This window comes from Cricetulus griseus, chromosome 3, assembly GCF_003668045.3.
Source record: "Cricetulus griseus strain 17A/GY chromosome 3, alternate assembly CriGri-PICRH-1.0, whole genome shotgun sequence".
Taxonomy (NCBI): domain Eukaryota; kingdom Metazoa; phylum Chordata; class Mammalia; order Rodentia; family Cricetidae; genus Cricetulus; species Cricetulus griseus.
The window spans coordinates 211,614,563-211,626,972 of record NC_048596.1 but is presented as its reverse complement, the minus strand read 5'-3'; the positions used below and the strand labels follow the sequence as shown (position 1 = coordinate 211,626,972).

The following is a 12,410-nucleotide window of genomic DNA, read 5'->3' as shown; positions in this document are numbered from 1 at the left end:
TATCTAATGAATGGCAGATAGCATTCTTGGTTTGTGCCCAAGGCCCAGAATCATGTAGGCACACCATATGTTTGCCGCCTGCATGTAGAGGGACCTATAGTCTTATGATATATATATATATATATATATATAATATATATATAACCACATCTTGGAACTCTTTATTCTCTCAAAATAGTTTTAGCCTCTCCTTCAGTTGGGTAAAGAACTATGTGAGAATAACCTGCTGATATTTCAGTGGGGTCACCATGTTACACAATGTCAAGGCACATCATTTCAGCATATTGTGTGGGACTATGGGCCAGAACATCACTCATCCCAAATACCATGAGACTAATACCTCCTGGAATTACACACTGAAACCCTGGGTTTATAGCCATAAAAATAATCCTTTAATGATTATTAAAATATTATGTGTTCAAAAACAGCACAGTTAGGATAGTATTTAAGGTATACTGTATATTCAATAAACTTTTTGTCTCCTAAATGATCCAAGAAACTATTTTAGTTTTACTACATTGCTTATATGGAAAGCATTTCAAGGCCTCAATTTGCCATTAGGTTGAACTACAACTCAGATAAAATTGGAGCACCAATTACTTTGTAATTTCTATAAAACAGCTTTTTCATTTTATGTTTATTTTTATGATCCTATTTGTCATTCTTTACTCTCTTAAGCATTTGCTTACAATTTTATGTAAGTATATAACATTCTTTGATCGAAGTCTCCCATTATCTCTTATCCCTTTCACTCTCATCAAAGTCTTTCTTATCCCCATGTCCATGTCTTGTGTGTGTATGTGTGAGACTCACTGTGTTTTAGGTTGCCAGCTTCAACACAAGCAGGAGTCATATGCTTAAGTGGGTGCAATGAACTGGTGTCTACACCACTGAGGAATATGGCTTCCCCTCCCCCTGCATCCTTATGACCTCCTCTCCTATCCATTGATGGGCAGAGCTTCTGCAGGTAGCCTCTTCTGCTATGAGTTTCTGGATATAGCAGTCAGGTCATGTCCAGAAGATAACACTTTATAGTACCCTTCCCATCTCCTGGCACTTGCATTTTTCTGTCTCTGCTTCTACCTGTTGCCTGAGCATGGGTAGTCTATGTAGCTCATTTAGGATTGGGCACTCAATACTAACTTGTTCTAAGCAAATGCACCAGTTGTGAGACTCTGTACTCACCAGCACTCACTGCAAATAAAAGCCTATATGACCAAGGGTGAGAGTAATCTATGGGTATACACAAATGTTTACAGGGTAGATTGACACTATATCTACTTAGCAACATAACTGTAGTAGGTGCCTCCTCCTTCAGGGCCTATAGCTTCCTCCAGGCCTTTAGACATACACAATTAAATTTTATTCAGCTATAAAGAAAATTATTATAGGTAATGCAGCAATGGGAAATACACTAAGTGAGGTAACCCATGCCTCAAGAGACAAGCCTTATATTGTCTTTCTCATTTGTCAGTCCCAGCTGCATACACCACACACTTTAGCTGAAATCAAGCTGAAACTGAGCTCTTAACTTCTTTCCCAATGGCCTCCTTTCACAGTGCCAAAAAGTTGTATTAGGTAACTTGGGGGGAAAAAATCGTCAATAGCTTTGCCTAACAGTCAACCCTTCAAACTACAATACCAACTTTCCAGATGAGATGCAATAATGGCATGATTGTCAAGGGGGTAACCAACTGCTTTCTGTCTGAGTGTCTGTAGAAACCAACTGCAACACTGTAGCCACCCAAATGTTCTCTGAATGGATTTCAGGCCCACATTACTGGGGTACCTTAAAAAATTGTCCAACTTCACAGGAGGATTTCATACATAGTTCCCCCAAACTAGTTAAAAACCTATATTTATTTCGATTTTAGCTCACTTGAATTGCATGTATTCTAAAGAAACATTTTGTGATCTTTAAAAAATAGAAGAAGCATTCTTTCTAGATAGATTTTTTTTCTTTTGTGTATGTGACATTTGTATGTGAGTGTATGGGAGCACATAGCATGGGAAGCCAGTGAAGTATCTCAGGTGTTATCCTCCAGCATTCTCTGTCTTACTCACTCAAGACAATGCCTTTCAATGTAAGTTTGCTATTTTTCCCAGGCTGGCTGGCCAGGTAGCTCTCAGGAACCACCTGTCCCTGTCCCATGCTGGCATTCATACATGGGGAAGCTTCTGATGTGGCTTCCTTGATTCAAATTTAAATTCTCATACCCACAAAGCAAGCACTCTTCCCCACTGAGCCACTTCCCCAGCTCCAAAGGTACATTTTTTTAAATTTTAAATTTCATTGGACTATGTCAATCATGATTATGAAGAAGAAAGAACAAGTTCAAAGGGTTTAACTGAAAACCCTATTTACAATGTGTATCAAAGAACCAAGAATGAATATTTACCCCAGGCAGAGTAGTTAGTCCAAATTAACAAGGGCAATAAATTATTGTACACCTAGGCTTCTGGAGCCAGGGGCAAGAAAACATCACAGAGCCCGAGGACAGATACAGTTGAGAACAGGGGCTGCCTGTAGGTCTGTAGCTCCCAGAGGACTGCATCCTGTACCACGTACAATTGAATAGATAGCTTCTTCGCTTGCTTCCTCACTTCACAAGTCAGAGGGTAAGCGTCTTGGGTCCTGCAGTCTGCAGAGCTGAGCCTTGAGAGTTGGGGGTCATAAACAAGGCAGAGAAGGTGGGAGAGGCAATCGGAGAAGCAGGGAGGAACCAGAGCAGACATGCATCTTTTTTAATGAGCTTTTTTAGTGAGCTTACCCTTTCTTTTAAGAGGATTGATTCTTACCTTCTCTGTTTCCTCTGCCTGGTTCTGCCCACCTTAGTCTTTGACTGCTTTTATCTTTAGACAAAAATATGATGATAAACTAATATCTTGTAACTTGAGTCCTTTGTTAAATGTAGGTGATTCTAAGGGGAAAAATGTTTAAAAAGAGGCTGCTTGAGAGAAAAATGAGCATATTGAAGTCAATGCTGGATAATTCTCATAAATATAAGTTATAGCTGTATCTGCTAGTTTCCTTTTGTTACGACTAGAGTTCAGCAAACATTGATTGCATTATTCTCCCACATCGGCCCTTTACAAGACTCCCTACAAGTTGTAAACAAACTGGCAGATGTGTTCTCTCTGTTATGGACCAGTGGGGCACTGTGCTAACCACATCATTGCCTTTGTGTCTCTTGCTATATTATCTCTTTCACACAGAAGGAAACAGACTGAGAGAACAAACCAATTAATGCCCAGAGCTGAAGTTTGAACCAAGCCCCCATTCACTCATTCATTCATTCATTCATTCATTCATTTGATAAGTATTTACTGTCTGTCTATGTGTACTGCAAAAAGGAAGGATACTTAAAAACAAGAGGTGGGGGTGGGGTAGTTCATGATTTCCAAAGAATTCTGTGTGCCTTGGCTCAAACTCATTGCCATCCAGTGTAGTCTCTTAGGAAAGTGACAGATGAGTTCAGCTGCTGAGAATGAGATGGTAAATCACAAGGAGGAAAATGGAAGAGACATGGTATCTATGGAGAAGAAGTTGTAATTGAACAAAATAAAACTGAAAATACCGCTGTTCTACAGGCATGCTGTGGAGCTTTGGGTATGCATAGCTTTATATCATCAGTCTTCAGGCATCTTCAGCAAAGACTCAAAGGTGTCATGAATGAGCTAAACCACATTACTGAGGATTTTGCCACATTTTGAAGTTATTAGGGACCTTTGTTTCAGGGTGAATCCTCCCCATCCAAAGCCACTGAACCCACATAAGATTACCCTGAGGGCATTCATACAAGGGTCTGAGTAGAACTCCAAAATGTAGCTGAGGACCTATAAAAACAGTGGAACTGGGGTCAGAGAAACACCATCAGTACTTCACTGAGACCCTGTATTTGTCCTGGGAGTGGTGACCTGGGAACAGTATGTGTGCTATGTGACAATCTTACCTTAAGTGCATATTTGATGCGGTCTTGGGCAGGACCTGAAATGAGTAACCTTTGGAGATGAGGGGTTTTTTTGTTGCTTTAACTCTCTGGTTGTTTATCCACTGAAGGTCAGTACATTTCCCATAGTAACTCCAGGCCTTGTAAAATTACAGTCTTGGTAAGTGTAAACTGATAATAGTAGAGAAATCTGCTAAGTTTGTGTGTCTACATTTATGAGTCACTTCGCTAATTATACATTGCACCATTGAAGTGCTTTAAGAGGTGACATGCAGAGCAATCAATGTGATGCCAAGAGAAGAAAGCAAATAAATTATATAGTGTGCTAGTCCCAGAGAAGCTTTATTATTTGCTGGTGCTAAATAGATGAGAGCTAAACTAGGCTTTTAGTTTTGTTCTAACTTTTAAAAAATGTATTTATTCTTTAACAATTTCATACCAGTGTAGAATGCATTCTAGTCACACTCATGCTACATCTGCTCTTACCCCTTTAGCTTCCCTCATCCCAGCAAGTCCCCCAGCCACATCCATGTCTTTATGGTTCCTTTTGCTAAATACAAGGTTGTGTGTAACAAACTTCTTGATGTCTCAATGGTGACTGCAACAAGCACCAGATGGTGGCATTGAAGATGAGAACCTGCGTGGCTTTGTGGGAAGGATAAGCAGACTGGGTGTGTCTCGGCAGCCTATTGCTTACCTAGCCTGCTTGAGGCCCTAGATTCCATCTCTATGCTGATCAAAATGAATTTAAGTTAAGAGGTTTAAAACAAATGGTGGGTCTGCTCTTGGGTCAGAAGGCAGCCTTAAAACCCTGTCTTCTTTGTCTCTTGCCTGGATCCTCCTGATTTCCTCTCCTTTCTGTGTGATACATTTTCTTCTCATAAATTCATCCATTTCTAAAATATTTACCAAGAATTATCCTTGAGGCATTTTTTCTTTTGTTCTCTACTGTCATTTCATAATCTCTTTGACACCATGACTTCATATAATTCTGTGAAATTAGCACCCAAATATGTCCTTCTTATCTCTCCTGAGTTCACCTTTTCTGTTCTAATCACCCATGTATCTTTTATTTCAATTCAACTGAACTTGTCCCAACCCTGTGTTTTCCTGTAGTCTTTGTCTGTTCAAGCTAGCCCCTATACCTATGGAAAATCTAACCTTCAAAACTTTTACAGATATATACAGGTATGTTTCAGTTAACATTTATTCGAAGGAAAATTTCCATATAATGGAAGAATAAGTGGTTTTAAAAGGCTGGGTTTGGTGGTGCATGCCTTAATCCGAAGCATAGAAGAGGCTAAAGCAAAAATGTTGTCAACCCAAGGTTAGCTTTGAGCACACAATGAGACCCCTCAAAAATAGCAACAACAACAACAACAACAATAATGATATCTAAAAAGAAAATTTTATACCTCCCTCAATAGTATATTAGAGAAAGAACCAAAGCAAGAGAAAGAAGTAGGAGAGTTTTAAAGAACTGTATGATCTTTTGGGTGAAACAATTTGTGTAGAACTACACATTAAAAAACATTCCACTTCCATTTTCATGACTTCATATGGAAAAGCTCTGAAACAAATTCTCTTTCTTCAGATAAAAAATATCAACCTGATAATTACCTTTCATTTTCTAAATCTTTCATTGACCCTTAAGCCGGCTGACCCCAGCTGTGAAGTGGTGAGAGAAACAAGCAGGGGCAAGAGGATGACAAGCTGCCCTGGCATTTATATATGGACAAGAATGACAGGGACCCTAAACCCACTCAGGCCACCACCAATGGTTTCATGGAAGAGAAAGTCCATAGCAGTACTGTAGTGTCTAATGACTCAACCACTGTGGACATGCTTAGAGCTTTGTGGGGGGTGAAGTTTTATGCTAACTGGAAGAAGAGTAAAAATGGGCAGAGATGGACATGGCTTGCCTGGATTCTGTGGCTTTGTAATAAATGTAACCCCTGACGAGGCTCCCTTCCCATCCTGGGCCTCCTACTTTTAGCCTGGTGACAATGGGGGATATAATCAGGATTTAGGAACATCCTAAATTAAGAAGGTTGAGTAGGAGAACAGGAACATGAATGCCAAAGAGGCAAATTCCCAGCCCTGCCTAGATGGCCACTGGGGTTATATCAGGGGTGAAATTAAAACATGACCACAAGGGGACTTAGAATGACAGCAATAGGAAGTCAGGTGTAGAGGGGGGAATCTGAGGAAAGGAGCAGGGGTACATGGGACCCTAAGGTCCCAACCAGCATGCTATGGAACATCCCAAGCCAGAGACTCATCCCGAATACTTTAGCTGAATTTCCCAGCACCCAGAGAGTGCTCTTCATTCTTAGAATTCAAGCCATGGAACTGGAATTGTTAGGAGACGTCTCACATATATGGGAAACTGAGCCTCAGAAAGATAATGTAAAAGGATGGACCTGGTCTGCAGTCAGATGGACCTGGTCTGAATGCAGGAAAGCCATCAGTTCTGTGATTCTGATTGAGACAGGGAGTTTCCTGAATATGTAAAGTAGGAAACCATGTCTACCCCAAGGACTTGCAGAGGATAATTGAGATAATTTAACACTTACCTCCACATGGCATACTATGCATCTTATTTCTCTTTCTGGCCATCTCCACTGACATACGAAGTCCTAGAAGTTAAATATTACTGACTGTTTTGTTCCTTTTATGTTCCTGGTGCCTAGAAAACTTCCTGGAAAAGCACTCACAAATGTCAAATAGTTGAAAATAATGCCATTAGCAACAGAAAGCCAGAGTGCAATTTTCAAGGAAGCCCATGTGGGCAATCACAGCTGTTGATATGTTCTAACAATAGTATTGGTGAGTCATTTTAACATTTAATTAATATTCTTATTGACCATCTTCCTGAAAAATGTCTTATTTTTTTCAGTGGAGAAAAAAATTTTCATATTTTTTACTACATTTATGCTGGGTTAGCAGAGAAGAAGAAACTAGCCCTTTACAAATTGCCTGAAAACAAGCCGCCCAGGTAATCCACTGGGTTGTACCAAGATGATGCTTTCTCTTTTGATGAAATTTTAGATTTTTATCGTTCCTCTCATGCTTTCTTCAGGTACTTACAAAATGACCACCTCAGAACAGTGCAGGACATGATGAATAATAGTTTCTATAAATCCCAGTATGAACTAATTGAACAATGTTTCAAAGTCATCGGTTTTACAATGGAGGTAAGTAACCAGAGACATATGAACTGCTTTTGGAAGTATCTTTTTAAAGGCTTATGGTGAGAGTTAGCTAATTCACTGACTGATAAATATATTCCAGGAACTATGCTCGGGGCCTTAGACAGCAGTCACTCCCATTATATGCATGTGGGGTCGGGGTGTGTGTTTCCCTGTATGTGTGGGGTATATGCATATATGTGCAAAAATGCATATAGAGGCCTGAAGTCAAGACCAAGTGTCATTACTTCATGGTTCTCTACCTATGCTTTGAGACAGGGTCTCTCAATGAACCTGGAGCTAATCAATTTGGCTATCTGGGCTGAGAGATGAACTTCAGGGATCCTCCTACCTCCAACCCCCACTGTGGCCAAAGATTGGGTTATCAGTATACATTGCTATGTCAGGCTCTTGTATATATGGGTTCTGGGATCTTTATTTGGGGTTCTCATGCTTGCAGCAGGTACCTCACCGACTGAGCCATCTCCCTGGCCTCAATATAAAGTCTTTTTATTATGTTTATGATTCTTCCATGATAACACCTAGTTATATTTTTATGGTTATTTATTTTTTGCTAATTCAAAAATTCTTTTTGAATTTTGCTGGGAAATCAACTCACATTTAAGCCATAGATTTAATTGCTGAATTTTCTCATATTATTTAAATTTTTCATGTATCTCTAGCTTTATTTTCTTTAAATTTTTGTATTTTTGTATTTTAAATATATTTATAGGTTGCATGCAAATTATTAGATGTCATTGTAACATTTTCATGATGTGTATTACTATATTGTTATTATTTGCCGTTATTGACCTCCTTTCCCCCACTGCCCTCCCTCTGATCCCCTTCATTCCTCACTTCCTGTCTCCTCCTTTTTCCATGCCTTCTATTCCATTACCCTCCCTTGAGCCCTCACCTACTTTTATGTACACCCTTTTTCCCTTGCATCATCGCCTTCTTTCTACATTCATTTTTCACATAAAGACACATACACGCACATGCATGTTTATATAAATTTAAATCTAGACTCCACATGTGAGAGAAGCCAGATAATACTTTATCTTTCTAAGTCTAGCCTATTTTGTTTAGCATAATGACCATTCCATATTTTTCAAACAACATATAAAGTTCTTCTTTTGACAACTGTCTATTCAATTCATTAGCCCATTTCTTGATTGATTTATGTTGGGAGTTGAAGCTTTACAGTTCTCTATGGAGTGTAGATATTAATTCCAGTCTAATGTATAGCTGGCAATTTTTCTCCCCATTATGTAGGCTGTCTCACTATTTGCTGTACAGAACTTTTTAATGTCATGCAATCTGACGTTTCAAATTATGGGATTACTTCCTGAATGAAACAAACATGTTCAGGGTGTACTGACTTAGTGAATTTGGCTTGCAGGAATTTTATTGATAATGTTCATATCTATTAACATCTTCTTGGGGAACTTAGTCTATAGTTTTCTTTTTCTTATGTGCACTTGCAGTTTGATATCAGCATAATGCTGGCTCCATGGCATGACTTTGTCAGTATTCCTTCTGTTTCTCTTATGGAACAGTTTGAAAAGCAATGCTGTTAACTCTTCTTTAAAGGTTTGGTAAAATTTTGGAATGAATTCTTCTAGTGTTTTCTTTGTTGGGAGAGTTTTTTATTATTGTTTCAATCTCTTTATTTGCTGTGGATCTACTTGTTTTGATTAATCTTTTTTACTTAAATTTTGTATGTCATATTGTACATGGGAGTTTATCTTTTTCATCTAGTTTCTCCAAGTATTTTGGAATAAAATTTTCAAGGTATACTGATTCTATGGATCTCATTGGCACCTCTTGAAATCCCTAACCTTTTCATCTCTAGTTGTCTAACTTTGGAACATCTTTCTTTTGACTAATTATCTAGGACTTTACCATCTTTCTTATCTTTTGTCAAAGAACAAATTCACTGATTGGTTCTATATATTCAATATATCTATACATTGTTATTTTAGTCTCCATTTATTAATTATTATCTCTTTACATTGACTTCTTTGGAATAGCTGTTGTTCTTGTTTTTATAGCACCCTGGTATGCATCATTAAGTTATTTATTTGAGATCTATCTATTTTTATAGCTATACACTTTCTTAGAATTGCCTTACTGTAGTCTAAATGTTCCGGTAATTTTATTTTTATTTGACTATTTTTTTTAATTTCTCCTCCTTGCTTTTGTTTTTTTCAGTGAATCACTGGTCATCCAAGAATGTGTTGTTAAGCTTCCATGCATTTGTATAGCTTCTCTTCCTGTGTTTTCCTAGCTTAGCCCCATTATACTATGATGAAGCATAAGAAGTTATTGGATTGTTTTATATTTGTTAAGACTTGATTTATGAGTGATGCTGTGATCTGCTTTAGAGAGGATTTGATGGCTCCTGAGGAGCCTCTATCTGTTCAGTTAAGTATTCTGTATTGATTTATCAATTCTGTTTCTTTTAGGATGAGGCTTCTGATTCCCCATCCCTAACCAGGGAGCTGTGAGGCCCTTCATCCTGGCTTACTCTTTTCACTGTTTGATCCCTGTCATTTTCTTCATGGTTTTCAAAGTATTTTCTCTCTTTGACCCTTCCTCACTATATCAGTTAGAGGCAGATTCTGGTCCCTAACATTATTCAGAGTGTATTTCCTTTTAAATTCTCCACATGTGTAGTTTCTGTTATTGTTTCCTTTTATCTTTAATTGTGCTTATAGATGTGTTAAGTCTTGTTTTCTACTTTGTGTGTGTATGTGTGTGTGTGTGTGTGTGTGTGTACGTGCGCACACATGTATGACGTTGTACCTGTATGTACGTGTGGGTGTGCACTTGCCACAGTACATGTGCAGGGATCACTGGACAGTCTTGGGTTTTGCTGGTCCTAGTTCTTCCAGTATGATACAGAGTCCCTCTCTTGTCCACTGCTGCATAGATAGCACTGGCGAGGCAGAGGCAGGAGAATCATAAGTTTGAAGCCAGCCTACTTGCAAAGTGAGACCCTGTCTCAAAAAAAAAAAACAAACAGGACTGAGGAGGTTGCTCAACAGGTTAGGAGCACTAAATGTACAAGCATGAGAACCTGAGTTCAAATCTCCAGAACCCACATAAAAATCAAGGTGTAATCATGCATACCTGTAATACTAGCACTATGAGGGGCAGAGACAGTGAGAATTTTCATCTAGTGAGACAGCATGTAATTCTTAAAGAGTCCACTGTGTGAATTTAGTTTGCCTGTTTGCACCTCAGTCCAAAACCATAGAGGAAGAAGAGAGAGAGGAGGTGGTGTTGGTACTGGTGGCAGTAAACAAAGCAGAATGACTACTTTCTCGTATGGAGACAGGAGAATTTGCTTGATTAATAGCATCCTTTGCCTGTTTTGTTCTGTGATATAAATTAAGAGGACTAGACTAAGACATGAAGAACTCATTTTGGACCACATGTGTGTGTCTCCATATGCCATGAAGTCTAAACTAGTCATGTTGAAATCTTTGCTGTTGGACTTAATTTGGAGGAGCAAGGTCTGAACTATGCCTCTGAAGATAGAGATAACTGGTAGCTGTCAGGAGATCATCCTTTTGTTACTAGTGAATAAATATGTGTATGATGGCTTTCAGTCTGAGGGAGCAACTCTGACACAGAGTTTATTCACTTCAGCCATACGTGGATGATGTATGACCCCCATCCAGAGATGGAAGAAAAGCTACAGAGGTTCCATTCTTTCCCAAACATAGGCTCGTACTTAGCTGTTCAATAAGTCCTAAGTATGTTTAAATTTGGAAAATATGGTTTGAAATAAAAGAATGATATTCAAGGGTTGAAGCAAAGCTGGCTTTATTTCCATGTTATTCAATGTTGCTCTACTAAGCAAGAGAAAACACTTAAATCAGTGTCCAGAGTAGCAGAAGTGACCACTTGAATTTTTCCCCTATTTTTTCATAAGAGAGATTGAATTTAGACTGGGGCATGTCAGGTAGACACTGTTCCACTGACGTACATGTCCATCCCCTTTTTGTTGTTTTTAAGATAGGATCTCTAAGCTATTCAGGCTGGCCCTGAACTCCCTAAAGTCACCCTGTAGCCCAGGCAGGTCTTAAACTTGTGGTCCTCCTGCCTCAGCCTCCTGGGATTACAGGCTACACCACCAGGACTGGCTTGAATCTTTTGCTCTTATTCTTGCTCAAAAGACAAATCTTCTCCCTCATCCCATCCCTACCCCTAGGTGTTTCATAAACCCTACTTAGCTTCAGCAGAAGTACAAATAAGACATTTGCTGCTCTTGCTGCTATGATACAACTAGTATCTAGCCTAATTCCACCCCTCTACTGACCCTCTCTTGAATATAGTCACTTCCCCTCTTTGTCAAAGTTCAAGTTCAAATCCAGCACTGCCCTTTTCATCACTTCTCTAGACAGCTTCTTACCAGCCCCTTCCAGATCCAGAACAAACCAGTTTTAGCTGGTTTGTTTACATCTAAGTCACACTTAGAAGAGTCAGTGTTCACTAACATCTCTCCTGATGGCAGACAATATTGAGTAACAATGAAATGAAGCCAGATTTATGCTTGAATCAACCTGTGAATATCATTCATGCGTAACAAACTACGTTTTCCAATTTTAGACATATTCAGAGTATACTGAACATCTAAATATGAACCTTGAGTTAGAAGAGTCTAGAGCATCTGTTTCTGGTCCTTAAGCATCATCAGTGCTAATCATTTTATGACAGCTGTTGCTGTGGCTCAAGGTGACCCATCCTGGAAATTCTCTCCTATCTCAGACTGACTCCAAGAGTTAAGTGAAGGCAGCCTGGCAGGGTCAGAGTCAGTAGACTTGAACTTAGTGGGTGTTTATTTTTGTTTTTCCCAGTCCTGAATTGATTGCACTCCTTCTGGCTTTTTTTGGATCTGTTCTTTGTCAGTAGCTGAAAGAAGAGCTTCAATAAAGGGCCAACCAGCATGAGTCCCGAATCCTCTGAGCACAGCATCCCATCGTCACAGTTTTCAGCAGCACAGTGTCTGCAGCTCTGCTTCTCTGTCTTCTTCCTCCTCTTCTGTCAACGGTGTTGACAACACCCACAGTGTCCTTGTTCCTTAAACCTTCCCAGGGTTTACAGTTCATGTGTGCATTTGTGATCCAGTACAAGCCAAAGTAATGACAGGCAAATCAAAGTTAGACAGTCTCTAAAAATAACACAAATTAGAAAACTCCAAAATGTTTAAGCCATGCAATTTTCAAAGCCACTTGGCTATCAAACTTTTACAATAAAT

General features: G+C 39.1%; 1 protein-coding gene across 2 annotated transcripts in view; it reads left to right on the top strand.

Annotated features, from left to right (window-relative positions):
• LOC100757928 (myosin-IIIa) overlaps window positions 1-12,410 on the top strand; it is a 156,434-nt gene that overhangs the window by 77,693 nt on the left and 66,331 nt on the right. For both annotated transcript variants that reach the window (XM_027405344.2, XM_027405345.2), the window contains exons 14-15: window positions 6,850-6,948; window positions 7,033-7,147. In XM_027405344.2, coding sequence (XP_027261145.1) covers window positions 6,850-6,948; window positions 7,033-7,147 — 214 coding nt within the window. The remainder of the gene's footprint in view (window positions 1-6,849; window positions 6,949-7,032; window positions 7,148-12,410) is intronic.